At 45.7% G+C, this 14,214-nt stretch overlaps 1 protein-coding gene across 2 annotated transcripts in view; it reads right to left on the minus strand.

Moving 5' to 3' along the window:
• SPTB (spectrin beta, erythrocytic) overlaps positions 1-14,214 on the minus strand; it is a 114,433-nt gene that overhangs the window by 46,011 nt on the left and 54,208 nt on the right. For both annotated transcript variants that reach the window (XM_031453874.2, XM_064486027.1), the window contains exon 3: positions 473-624. In XM_031453874.2, coding sequence (XP_031309734.1) covers positions 473-624 — 152 coding nt within the window. The remainder of the gene's footprint in view (positions 1-472; positions 625-14,214) is intronic.

Genomic DNA, 14,214 nt, shown 5'->3' on the forward strand with positions numbered 1-14,214 from the left:
CCTCCTGGTTCCGAGAAGGATGCAGATTTCTCCAGCTGAGTAATGGGATCCATCTGAGCCTGTGCGAGGAGGCTGAGGGGGGCCCACCTCAGGCCAGCCACAGATGCCCAGACCCCACGAGGAGAAAGTCAGGAGCTCTGCATGGCCTCTGGGAGGAGCACGAAGGAGTAGGAGTGGCTAGAAATTTGGAAATGCACTGGTAAAATGTAACTAAAGTTTTGATGATATATTGAATGGAAAGTGGCTGCATTTATGCTAGGACATGTTTAGATGATCATGTTCAGAGAGCCCAGTCAGCCACGTGGACACCTTGTGTGCATTATTAGTATTGAAACCTCTCAGAAGAATAGGGAGAAACACTGGAAGGTCATGAGAACTGGAGATACCCCCAGACCATGTCTTTCCTGATGCAGGGACAGAGCACCAGCCACGGGCCCAGGGAAAGGGGCTGCAGCACAGAAAGGGGCTTTACCAGCGTCTCTCCTGAGAGCACCTCCAGCAGCTTGATGAGCATCCTCCCATCCCGCAGGTCCTTGTAGAGGTCGGTGATACGGCAGGACACACGTGCCAGGTGTGAGTTCACCCATTTCGTGAAGGTCTTCTTCTGAACAACTTCCCGCTCATCTGGGTGGGGAGAAGAGCCTTGGGTGAGGTGCCTGAGGTTGGCAGGGTCCATTTGCAATGTGACTTGGGGTCAAAGGGTTTCATCTCAACCCCAGGGGCCCCCGACCCCAGGCAGAGGAGGTTGGTGTATCTATTTCATCTCCTTCTGAGGAGCATTTGTGACCAGAGCATATAGACTTTTGGCGACACAGGTCCACATGCCATGACTGGCAACAAAGAGGTAACTTCCACCACCATGGTAACAAGACACCCTAATCCAGGCATCTGTTTTCCGGTGCCTGTCAGAATGCTCTGTACCACTGGGCCAGTGAGCTCAGATTTCAACACCAGGTTCACCCGTCCACCCATCCAACAAATATCTCCTCTGCCTCCCGGCCCCTCCACCCCACCCCAACCACTCCTAAAAGTCATCCTTTAGGAGTCCGTGGAAACAGCACTTCTCTGGGAAGCTCCTTCGGACCCCTCGCCGAGGTTCGGTCTCCCCTTGTGTGCCCTGGCCTCCACATCTGCATTTCTCATTTCTGTCTCTCCTCGTCCTCCTATTAGTTGCAAATCTGTCTTTCCGGGAAGACTGCAGGTTCCTTGAACCCAGCAAAGTCTGTCTAGTTCACCTCTCTATCTCCAAGGCCTGGAGCCTGGCGCACAGTAGGTCTCCAGAGCTGTACTGGAGCTGACTGAGCAGATGTTTATTTAGCTCATATTGGGGCCACCCTGTACAAAGCCCGCTGATACATAAAACAATTGCTGCCCTCAAGGAGCTCCCGGTGGGCAGAGGAGAAGGGTGAGCATGGGAATAGTGAGCCTATGTGGGACGTGCGAGCCACATGGGGGGAGGGGCAGTGGGGGCTGGGGTGGGGGGCTGTGCATGGCCCTATGCCCTCTTTCCCACCCCCAGAATGGCACACACAGTTCCCCATCTTCAGACCTGGGAAGCTGACATGACACCCTACTCTAAGTCAGCCTCAGCCCAAACCGGGCTTCTGGCCGAGGCTGTACCAGTTTGGATGGGCTACCTCTTAGCACCTCTGTTAAAATCAGTACTGTAAAATAAATGCTGGTGCCTGTCTGGTTAGGACTAGGCAGCTTGATCAAGATGCTGGAGAGAGAAAAAAGGCTGGGATAGCAGAAAGACTGGGGGAAGGGTGAAAGAGAGAGAGAAGGGAGGCAGAAACGACAGAAACAGGGAGAGAAGTCTGCTTTAGTGAACAGTTTGTGGCAACCTGCTTCTGGGCACTTTGGTTGAGGAATCCCAGCGGGAGCTGACCTGGCAGTGTGGCTGGGCCAAGGGCCACGGAGGATCCCTGGGGAGGATGCGTTCAGGTTGGTCATAGCCACGGCAGACCAGAGCGACCCAGCCAGGAGGGAACGTCATCGCTGCGGGAGCAGCCTAACTGTCTGCTCAGCTGAGCCTAAACCTTGGAAGGGTTGGCTTCTTAAGTTATTAAATGTCTGATTTAACAACAACAAAAACAGGATCCCAGCCAGCCTGGCCTCGAGGGTATAATCCTGGCAGTTCCCGAGGCTCCCAGCGTCAAATCTCTTCCTACTTTGTGGCCACTTTGGTGTTAGGAACTCAGAACCCTTTTTTACTTATTCATTCATTCAGCAAACATTCACTGTACAGCCATCAGATGCCAGGCTCTGGGTGGAGGCGGACATTGAAGGATAGGAAAGGCAGCCCCGGTGCTTGATGCAGACAAACTCTATTATAAATATGGTGAGCACTGAAGGCACATGCAAAAAACTCTATGGAAGTGGTCTAAACAAGATTTCCAAGGGGGAGTGTATAGCTCAAGGAGTAGAGCACATGCTTAGCATACACAAGGTCCTGGGTTCAATCCCCACTACCCCCTCTAAAAATAAATAAAAAATGTAATTACCTCCCCCCCAAATAAATAAAAAACAAACAAACAAACGATTTCCAAGAGGAGGAAAAATGCTATTGACTATACACATCCAAAATCAATATAAAATTTAAATGGCACTTGTTCATTCTGGGCCCCTGGGCAAAGTTTCAAGAGGAAAAGCCTCCTCACTTATTGGCACACTTCCCTGATTTCAAGGACTGCTTCAGCAAAACGTAACCGAAGTCTTGACGATATTTTGGCCAGAAAGTGATTGCATTTATGCTGAAGTGTGTTTAGATTCCACAGAGCCAGCCTCAGTCCCACGGTGCCTTCTCCAGAGACCAGATCTGTTCTGTACGAGGCTAATCCTTCCCATCAGATGTGGAGTTCTGTCCAAGGGACTCACCATCTTTGCCCCTTTAGAGATGAGCGTCTCAAAAAGCAAAAGTCCTTTCTTCCTTTCTTCTTTTCTTGTCTTTAAGAATCCAAAGATTTCATTATGTGGGTGCTGAGACCCATTTATTTGTGCTCAGCAAAGTGTAAGGAAGAGCTTCTGGTTGGGACATGGAATTTAATTCTAGGCTGCTGGACTGGAACACATATTGACGCAGACATAAATCACCCTAAGGTCTCCCCAGTCCTCAACACACAAATAATGCTTCCTGGACCCCAAAATGCTGGAGCTACAGGTTGAGAGCTCAGGCAGGTGGCTTTCTGGCTGCTTTTTACTTGAAGGCTGGGGTGGAAGTGCCCAGAATCCCCAGCACCCTGAAACACTTTGCAGTCAGTGGTGAGAAAGGGGAAAAGTTCTGAGAGGTTAACGATGGTCATAGGAGAGGAAGTCCCAGGGGTGGGGATAAATTTCTACCAGCTCAGTAGCCCAGCTGCCCCTCATCAGGGAGAGGGTAGGGGAGCCAGCTGGGCTGGGAACCCCAGGGGTGCAGACAGACTGGGAAGGTGGCTGTACATTGGACCTGCTGTCCCTGGGGACCTGGGCCATCCTGCAGGGAGCCACTGTGGAAAAGAGGAGTCAGCAAAGCCCTGGCAGGGCCAGGCCTTATTTCCAGAGCCCTAACCCTGCCAGGCAGGGAAGGGGGCAAGACCAGCAGCACAGCCCGACTCAAAGCCACCAGAACCTCAGGAAATACTCATGTCTCTGTAACCATCAAGCTCAGGGCCCCTCCATTCCCGTCTGCTTCTCTCCCCTTTCCTTCCTAGGCTGTCGCCATTCTCCTCTTTCCTTAGAAAATTCACCTTCCTCTCTGACCAGCTGGCTAGAATTACCCTCTGGGTATGGTGACTGGGTGACCTTTCTCTTATGCGCCCCCACCCCCTACCTCAAAGGTTTAGTTTGAGGTCAAATAAACCCAACAAAACTCAAATACTTATCCACTAATGAGCTCATTCATGGGAAGGGCTTAAAACAGGATGTGGCACACAGAAAGCTTGCAGTAAATGTTAACTGTCATTGGTACCAGTGCCACTACTATCGTTACTACAAGCAGGGCCCTGTCCTGGAGGCTGCAGGGAGCACAAGGCAGGCTCACTGTCCCTGAGGGCCTCGCAATCTATTGGGGGAAACAAGACACAGACCCACAAGTAGTTCTGTAACCACATGAGATAAAGGGCAGTTCATCTCAACAATACAACAGCTGTTGCAAGGTAATATCAGATTAGTTACCAGATAAATGGCACATGTAAAATGGTCAGAGGTCAAAGACGAGAGAGGTCATTTCTAATTGCAGCAGTCAAGGGGAGCCTTGTGAAGGAAACCACTTTGCACAGGCAGCGGAGGAAGGAGGGGAGCGGGGGAGACGGCAACCGGGCAGAGAGGCACAGAAGGATGGAGCTTGTTCAGGGGCCGCTGACTAGCTACAGGTAAGAAGATGATGTGTGGAAAATAGGTTTTAGATTGGATGTGAAAAGCCTTGAATGAAAAGCTAAGAAGTTTAAATTTAATCTTAGAGGCAAAAGGAACCACGGAAGGTGTGGCAGGATCATTTTCTGAAATAGGAATTTAGAAGGCACCCAATGATAACAACAAGACAAAATGTTTCAGCCTAAATGTAAACACAATTGTGCAAAATCAGTATAAATCTATTCAAAGGCTCCCAAGGCACACCAAAGATTTGAACAAATGGAAAGGCACACTCAGTTCTCGAATAGGAAAACTCAGTATCATAAAGATATCAATTTACTCTGAATTTCTGTATTTAATATTATCTAAAATATATTTAGACTTTATAATTTAAATTTGGGGGAGAACTAGACAAAATTAGAAAACTCACTGTAAAAATAAACAAAAATAGCTATGAAAACTTCAGAAAAGAAGAGTAATAAAGGGGACCAACATTCCTAGGTGTTTTTCTAACAAGTATTAAAGTACAGTATAAAGTTAGAATAATGAAATTGCGTGGTACTAGCATATGAATAGATACACCAATGGAACAGAAATAGTCCCAAGTACGTATAGGCATTTACTGTCTGATAAAGGTGACACTTCAAATATGAAGGGGAAAGATAGATAACTGGGTACAGGGTATTGACAAAACTACATGACCACCCAGGAAAAATTAAGTTAAATTCATATCTCATACCCCAGGATAAATTTCATTTGAGTCAAAACTTGAAATGTGAAAAATGAAACCAATAAAAAACCAGAGTCAATTATGGTAGGATGTTTTTTATAATGTAAGTGTAGAGAAGGGCCTTCTAACTCTGACACAAAATCCAAAAGCCATGAAATAAAAGATTGAAAGTTCAATTGTGCTTTAAAAAAACCTTACATCACAAAGGGCTACCTTACATAGCCTGTAAAGAATATCTACAAATTAATGAGGAAAAAGACCAATAATCCAATTAAAAAATGGACATAAGAATGTGAACAAAGAGGTAACAGAAAAAAATTATAAAAAATGTATAAAAAGTTGTCCAAACTATTCATATTAGAAGTACAAATTAAAAGTATACATACATACACACACACAAATCTAATACATAGTCCTTAATTAGTTTGAACAAGTTAATCATAAAAGACATTTTTGAGACAACTGGGAAAATTTGAGTATTAAGTGAATATCAGATTGTATTAGGGAATTATTGTTAATTTTACTAGGTGTAATAATGGTACTACAGCTAGGTGGGAAATCCTCTTGTTCTGGTATACACACTAAAGTATTGGGGGTAAAATGTCATGATAATCTTCAGTTTACTTCAGTCTCAAAATGGACAAGCAAATATGCCCAAATATTAATAGTTGTTAAACCAAGGTGATGATTCATTATACTTCTACCTCTGCTTCTTGTATGTTTGAAATTTTTCACACTAAAAGCCCAGAAGTAAAATGAAAGTACACCAAGACACTATGTTTCACTTATCAGATGGGCTAAGATCCAAAAATGTGACAAATACCATGTTGGCAATGATGTAGGGAAAAAATATTCATGTTGCTGGAGAGGGTATAAAAGGGAATTTGGCAAGACGAATCAGAACTACAACTGTACATACTTTTGGACCCAGTAATTCCACTTCTAGGAATTGATCCTACAGACAGACTTAAACATTTGCAAAATAATCTACATACAAGTTTATTCACTGCATTTTTGGAAATAGTAGAAGACTGGAAACAACCTAAATGTCCACCCACAGAGGACTAGTTAAATTAAAGTTGTATGTCCATACAATGGAATACTATACAGCTGTAAAAAAGACTGAGGAGGCTGTTGATATATTACTATAAAACAACCTTCAAGATATACTGAGTGAGACTAAAAATCACAGTATGGAACAATGTATAGTGGGATAAAAATGCTGAGAAAAACAATATAGACCATTTGCTTATATATACATAAGACATTCCTGGAAAGATACATGAAAAACTGATAACACTGGTTATGGGAAAAGAACTGGGTCTGGAGGACTGAGATGAGAATAAAACTTATTATTTGCCCTTTTATGTCTGTTGAGTTTTACCTAATGGGTGTCTATGTTACTTATTCAATACAGAAATATACTTTTCTTTTTCTAAAGAAAATATTAAACTTTTCTCTCCTCCTTTCTCTAAGATAGTTTAGTTCCCTTGTGGGCCCCTGCCTCAGGGGCTTTCACCAGAAAAATTCATAAGCATAGTTAACCACCTGGGCCCACAAAAGAGATGGAAGGGGGAGAGGGAGGAGGTTTATGCGGGGGGGAGCATTCCTGATGCCTCCTGGGATGGAGCCTGGGAGCAAGGTCTGATGGCGAAGAGGTAGACCTCTGCCTCCCCGAGGCCACACAGCTACTCTCTGATTATCCCCTACAGGGGCATCAAAGCACGCACTTCTCCCCTTAGGGTCCAGGTTCTTTCCTTCTCTTTTGTTACACTTCTCCAGACTTCCTCTTGACCCTTCTTCTTTCAACTTCCCTCCACCACTCTTGGCAATAGCACACAATAGCTGCTGGCCCCACCCACTTTGGTACCTGCTTTACCTCCTGAAGTCACAGGCATCCCAGAAGTTTGTCATTACAAGTCCCCAGTGGGGCTGTTACAAAAATAAAAGCCTGTTGTCCACTGGCTGTTCTTAAGCTAAATGGTAAAGTTGAAATGTCTTATCTTCGGAAACTTAATCACCCAGTTCTAGGTCCATCTCTTTTTTCCTGCCATGGCTTCCTATAAAATTCCTTGACTGCTTCATGCCTCTCCCTGTTCTCTCTGTTAAAAATCTGCTCTCAAAAGGAGAGACTAGCAGCCTAAATATTCAATAGGGGATTATTTAATAATTTTGTTATAGTTATAAGTATATGAATAAGGTGAAATAAAAACTTTCAATGGCAAAAAGGGTATTGAAATGCATTTTAAGGGAAAATTCAGATTATAAAACTGCATGCATAATATGAACACAATTTTGTAGAACTATCTGCATAGATTCACAGAAAAAAGCTAATGCTGGGTGTTGTTACTGTTGGGTGTTAAGATTGTGGGTGACTATTTTTTGCTTATCTATGTTTACTAAAATGTCTGCAATGAGCATGTATTACTTATATAATAAGAAACAACAGGTGTCATGAAGGAAAATAGGATATAAAATTCAAAACCTGAGGAATAAACGACTTATAAAAAGGTATCCTTCTTGAGGAAGCCTGCATTTTTACCAGCACATGGGTTTAAGCTATGGGTAAAGCTAGGTGGTCAGAAAGGCAAGTGGGAGAAAAGGTACCACGGGAGGCCATGGACCACTAGCTAGGGCCTGAAAACAAGCATTTAATGTTGAGCCCTTTGCCGGTTTACAACTTGGGATTTCTTTCCTTCTCATGCCAGGAAGCTGAGTTTAGGGAACCTGAGTGAGTGATACCTTAACTCCCATGAACTTGTGATAAACTTCAATGACAGAGATGCCAATCCATTATAAAGCCTGCCATAGGGGCAGACTGTTTGGGGGCACATCATAAATGATGCTACTGGCACAAATTCCACTCTTTCTGTTTAGTTTGGAGAGGAATTTTTCTTTCAACCAACCAGCTTTCATCACACTGGTATTGTGAACAGTTAGAACATAGGTCCCCTGCCCATACAGATTTAAGATCCAGCTGGGGCTGGGGCTGACTCTAAGAGAGAACTTTAAGATGCTTACTACATACTCAAAAACACATTTGAACATATAGATACTCCTATAAGTGCAAGGATAAAGCCCATAAGACTGACTTCAAGTGTTCAGAGTTGAACACTAGGATGCTAGTTAACTAGATCTGAGTACATTAATAAAAAAGATTATACAGAAATGAAAATGGTAATCTGTATGTTTACACACATGAAAAGATATTCATAGTATATTGCTCAGTGAAAAATGTTCTAAGATTATAATATTATAGGTAATGTTAATATTTACACATACACATACAGCCATATATCCATAGGCATTACAATATCTATATGGAGTATTAACAATGTTTCTAGTTTTCTCTTTTTTATCTGCCTTTCTGACCTTTTCTACATGAAATATATATTCTTGTTTAATAAAAATATTTAAAGATCTAAAAGTAATCACCCTATTTTTTAAAAAATAAAATAGCATCTTTACATATTGTAGGAAAATAAAAGTTATCATAGATCAGTTTCAATTAAAAAAATTTTTAAAGAAGCCTAGTTTTGAACCAGCGTTTGAGGATGATAATGGTTTTAGAATGGCAGAGAAGGAAGGGGTAATCTTGGTCAAAGCCCCTGGTGGGGCAAACACATATGTGTGTGCGGATGTATGCATGTTAGGTACATGTGGGTGTATGTTTTGTGGGTAAGGGTGAGAAGCAGTTAACTTACCAGAGCAAAGAAGTTGAAGGACAATCTAGGGAATTTGAACTTTATACTCCAAGTAAAGAAGAGCCCGAAGGTTCTTAATTAAAGTGGTATCTCATTAAAAATTTGTAGGAGGGAAAAGATTCTAACTGCCCTGCATAAATGGGATTGGACAGGGGAGAGGCTGGAGCCTGGGAAACTGGCTCAGAGGCGACTGCAGAAGTCTCTGTTTTAGGTGCTGTGACCCCACTGACATGTGAACTAAGGAAATGAAGTGACAGGAGCTGATATGGACAACATCACAGAACAAGGGTCCCCTGGCCTGGCAGGGGACAGCATTTGGAGGCTGTAAGACAGAAATTAAAATGAGTTCAGGGCTTTGATCAAAGAGGCACAGGAGGCTAGTGGTGAAATGAAAATGGGAAGAGATGTCTCCGGTGGGATGTGGAGGAGATAAAAGCAGGTATGAAGGACATTCAAGAAAGGCCAAGTGCTGTAGCCCAAACAGCACAGGGATGATTTTAAAACCCTGGGATTCTAGTCTTGTCCTGGCACTTTCTGCCGTGTGACCTCCCTCATCTCTAAAGGGGGTGGAAATAGCTATACTCTGCCTACTTCAGAGTGGTTGCTGTGTCAGTGAGATCATCTGGACAAAAGGCACCTGGAACACTAAGCAGCCGTACACATACCCAGCACTGTTGTCATGCATGCAGGTGGGGGCCACAGGGAGAGATGGCACATGCTGAGAACACGAGGTCACAGAAGACAGGATGGTCCAGACTCAGCCTCAGCCCAGCCTTTAATTAACAGAGGACTTCTGGAGAACCCACTGATTTACCGAAAAGGATTGATTCCCTTTCCCCAATCCAGGAACCAAAGCTCCACAGCTCAGGGTAGAGGCACATGGTCAGCGTTGCCTTAAGGGGGTTTCCTCCCAGGCTATGAGCTGGAAAGGCCTCCCACACCATCTGGTTCAAGCCCCTCGTGTTACAGGTGAGGAAACCGAGGCTGGGAGGAAAGAAAAGTAAATTGGCCAAGGTCACCTAACCAGGGAAGTCCATGATGGCAGAAGAACCACACTGCTGGGATGGACCAGGTTCTCCTCCCTCTGGCCACCAAGCTGACCCACACAGCCACCTTATCTGTCCTGGACTTTTGTACAGCCTCCCACAACCTGTGCTCCCCTTTGAGGCCAGAGTGACCTTCCAAATCTAAATGTAACTATGTCACTTCCATGTGAAAAGCACTTTGATGGGTGGGGAGCAGTGCCACCCCTCTGGCCCCCTACTGAAGGCCACCGCCCCTGTCCTGAGCCCACAGCTCTCCCTGCTAAAGGCTCCCACCTTTTAACCCTTCAACTCTGCCACTCCTTTCCAAATATCACCTCATTAAACTCCTCAGCCACCCCTTTTAAGTTTCTTGCTGCTTCCGGCCAGGACCCTGAAGATGTCTGTGGCCTGTAAGGCTCCTAGTGATGTGGCTCCTGCCCACCCCTCCTATCTCCAGCCACCAGTCCCCTCACTCTCATTCAGACAAGCCCCTACTCATCCCTGGATGAGAGCTAAGCTGTAGGTTATGCGATAAACTCACAGTTCCCACTAAATCTTCATAGCTTTTATCATAATTTGTCATGGTGCCCATGTCTACATGCACATAGACACATGTGTGATTATTTGAGTCACTTCCCCCTCACTAGACTTAGAAAGAGATTCCCTAGTTGATTCGGTTTCCAGAGTCTGAAGGCCAAACGATTTGGAGGCAAAATGCTCCCAGAGACTCAGCTGCTACCAGCCTCCCTGTCATTCTTTCTCAGTGATGTGATAAAATGGGAAAATGAACAGTTGCTACAGATGCTCTGAAAACAGCACTCCTGGTGCCTCTTCAGTCAAGCAGAGTGAAGTGGGGCCCAGTGGGGATGGGGGGGGGCGGGCGGTTGCTGGCTGCTCCCAGGAGCCAGAAGCACAGCCAGAACTTGCCCTTGGGAATGAAGCTGACAGCTGGCCGGAATGTCCCAGAGATGGAGGAGGCTATTCGCACAGCTCACTCAGACTGCACCGCATGGGGAGGGAACAGAGTCTTATTATTAACCTCAGAGTATTAATATTTGATAAAGCATCTTCACAATGAAAGATAGCAGTCACCCAGAGAAGGGGACCAGTCGTGGTTCTGCAAAGCCTTCTCCAAGAGGAAGACCAGCTTTGATCAAGAAGGGAGAGGGGACGATGGGAGAAAGTGTTATGCCCAGGGGAAACTGCCCTGGACCACACAGTGCAGGGGGCACACAAGCCTCCTCGTAGGTGGGTCTGCACAAGTAACTGACAGGTTTATCTGCACAGTGGCCTGTTTCAGGGGCGGGAGGAGCACTCACAATGGCGGACCTCGAAGAGAAAGATGCTGAGCCAATTATTTTTTTTCTTCTGACAGTACATTGAAATGATTGCTGCTGATTATAGAGATTTCCATGAATAGTACATTTTCCCAATATATAGTCTCTAGATAGAACTTTGTTCTATGTTTTGAAGTCTGAGAAGAAAATATTTTAAAAACTTCTCATTAATGACGCCATCTTCGTTCTCACAGGTAGCTTAAGAGAGACATTTGGACCGTTAACACCTGATGCCTTGGTCTCCAGCAGCTGCTTCTAAAACTGTCCACTCAACAGGCTGCTAGGAAACTGCTGACCCCTTCCTGCACAACTATGGAGAAATCCTGCTCTCTGAAAGAAATCTTTCACCTCCTAGACACAAAGCCCTTCTCAGGCAACTGGGGCACCTGGGCCCAGTGTCATTCCAGTGCAGATGGGAGAAGGGGCAGGTGGGGTGAGGCCAAGCATCACTTTTCGCCACCAAAGTCAGGAAGGAGCCCATACCACCCTCTTCAGGGAGTTTCCAGGGAGTTGAGGCTGGTGGCAGTCAGAATTTGAGGGCCACTGTCAAGGTTCTGATGGAATACTTGCCTGTCACAGAACTTCACCTTAGGGCCTGGGCACAGTGGGTCTGGAAGACATTCAAGGTTCAAAGTGGCAGCAACCATGTGCTTCAGAGCACAGGGACACCGCCTGCAGTGCACCTGCTGCCCTGTTTCTCTGAATTGTCCTCAACCAACCTCACCACTCCCCCTCACCTCATTTCTAGTAAGAAAGCTTCAAAGACAGAATGCAGAAAGGAAGCATATCTCCATTCTGAAACATCATTTGGTTTCTGGTTTAAAGCCAAAACCAGAGTGGGCTACACAATTTTGTGTACTCTGCCTTAAAAGGGCAGCTCTCTGTAGTCTATCCCTTACTAATAATTGGATGAATCAAAGAACAGGAGGAAGGACATGTCAAGTCCTCGTCTTCTCACAGGCCTTCTCAGGAGGCCCTGGATTGCTCTCTGCACTGCAGCCTTTCAGATGCCAATGCAGAGGGTTTCTCTTTTTAGGGCATCTTTCTATTGCGTTGCTCCTCTCCTTCCTCTCCCAGCTGGACCACATCTGCCTGGAGGCAGCGTCCTCACCCAAATCCCAGGAGCCCACAGCTACGCATGAGGGGGTGTACAGGCAGGCAGAGCCTCCTCTGGGATGAGGAGAGAGGGCACAGAGGGTAGGCATTCCAGCTGGAAATTCCTTGCAGCCTGCAGGACTTCGTCCCTCATCCAGACTCGTAAATGTTTACCTAATGGCTCTCCAGATGAAGGACAGGAAATGGGTGAGGGACAATCAGGGTGGCTCAGGGGACACTGGGAGCATTTTTACCGAGACACAAAGGCTGGAACCTCTTGGAGGGATAGGAACTTGGGCTTTCCAGCTGCTCCCCTTCCTCTGATCTTTCAAAGCAGGTCGCCAAAGTAGGAAGCTGCTAGAGGCAGTCACCAAAGCAGAGGTTGGCCCCCTGTTCAGGAAGAAGCCTCAGGACTCACCTACCACCAAACCCCAGGAAGTGCTGCCAGCTGTAGAGGCTGACACTGAGAGCAACACCTGCCCAGGGCCCTACTGGGCAAACATTCTTGCCGGGCCCCCAACCCTCCCCTTGGCATTGTCAAGGTCAAATTCATCCCTACGCAGGCAGCTCCTGCAACGTGTTCTTACCCACCTCCCCCGTTTGCTTTAGTCAGCCTGATCCACAGTTTCAAATCCAGAGTAATTCATTCCGGAGAGAGGTCAGGTATTTGTATACCAATGTGGCAGTTTCCAGGCAGAATAACCAGATGGCTTGTTTATTTCAGCCCAGGGAGGAAGAGCTGGGAATGGTTTGAAAGGCAGAATAGGGAGTATTTCCTTTGGAGCTGAGAGGACTTAAGAGGCAGAAAAGATGGAGTCCAGTTAAACAAATGTAAGTCTTCTGACCATAGGTCACTAAGTGGAGAAGGACTGGGAGGAGCTGACACTCTAAGAAGAGAATCTAACAAGGTCTCATTATCCTTTGGTTTCTTGGGCCTCCCAGTCACCCAGCTGATGATGAGACCCAGCTGGGATCCTGGCTGGACGGCCTGAGGAGAATGATCTGCACAGCAGGGGGCTTCACCCTCAGGGGCACTGGGTCCCTGGAGACCAAGCCAAGCACTCCAAGCACATTAGCCTAATTTCACTGGCCCCTGGCTCTTTCTTCCAACCCAAGCCTTCTAAGACAAAGAAGGGTAAGGGTTAAAAGGAAGAAACTGGCCCTGGAACAGGCCAAGGTACCCGGGACATTGAGCTAATGATCTTGAATTTCTGAAGTCTGGAGAAGAAAAGCGACAGAAAGATATACTCCTAAGAAGATCTCCTGTAAATAGTAACATTAACTAAATTAAACATAACTAAATACTAACGTAGTATTTTATTCATAAAAACTTCCATAAGCTGAATCTTCCCTGATCTTTACAGCAACCTTGGGAAAGTGCTACTGTCTGCAATTTGTAAAACAGGAGATTGACTCAACCGCCCTCCGTAGCAGCAGCATTAGTGGTGGAACAAGGATCTGACTCTGGGTCTTGTGACATTTTCCTCCTCACTCCAGGACCTCCGATTTCAGAAAGAAAAGGTCAGGCCCATCCGTCCCATTGTCCCACTGTCTTACAAAGCAGATCACCACCACCTTATAAGAAATTCAGGGCTGCATGCCTTCTTAGGAGAAGGGGAATGGCTGTGAAGCATGCTGAAATGATGGGGCCAAAGGCACTTTCTGCTTCCTAAGCCTCTTTGGAAAGGCTGAACCCTGTCTAGACTGCCAAGCAGCCCCAAAGGCAGCACCAAAGAGAAAAATGTCAAGAAGTTAAAACCTGGGGAGACTGACATTCCCTTTCTCTGCTCTGCCTGCCCACCAGGATGGTCCGTCTGGCCCACTCTAATTTGGACCTTCTCAAAGCTTTAGCTTCTTCCACTGGTCACTCACAGTGGACTCTCAGGAGAGTAAAGTCAGCAAACTTGTGAGGTTTTTGTTTGTTTTTTTAAAATCCTGAATGGACCCCAAACTTCTGTGTTTACTTTTTAGCCAGATGTTCTGACGGCTAAGAT

Source organism: Camelus dromedarius, chromosome 5 (genome assembly GCF_036321535.1).
Source record: "Camelus dromedarius isolate mCamDro1 chromosome 5, mCamDro1.pat, whole genome shotgun sequence".
NCBI classification, from domain to species: Eukaryota; Metazoa; Chordata; class Mammalia; order Artiodactyla; family Camelidae; genus Camelus; species Camelus dromedarius.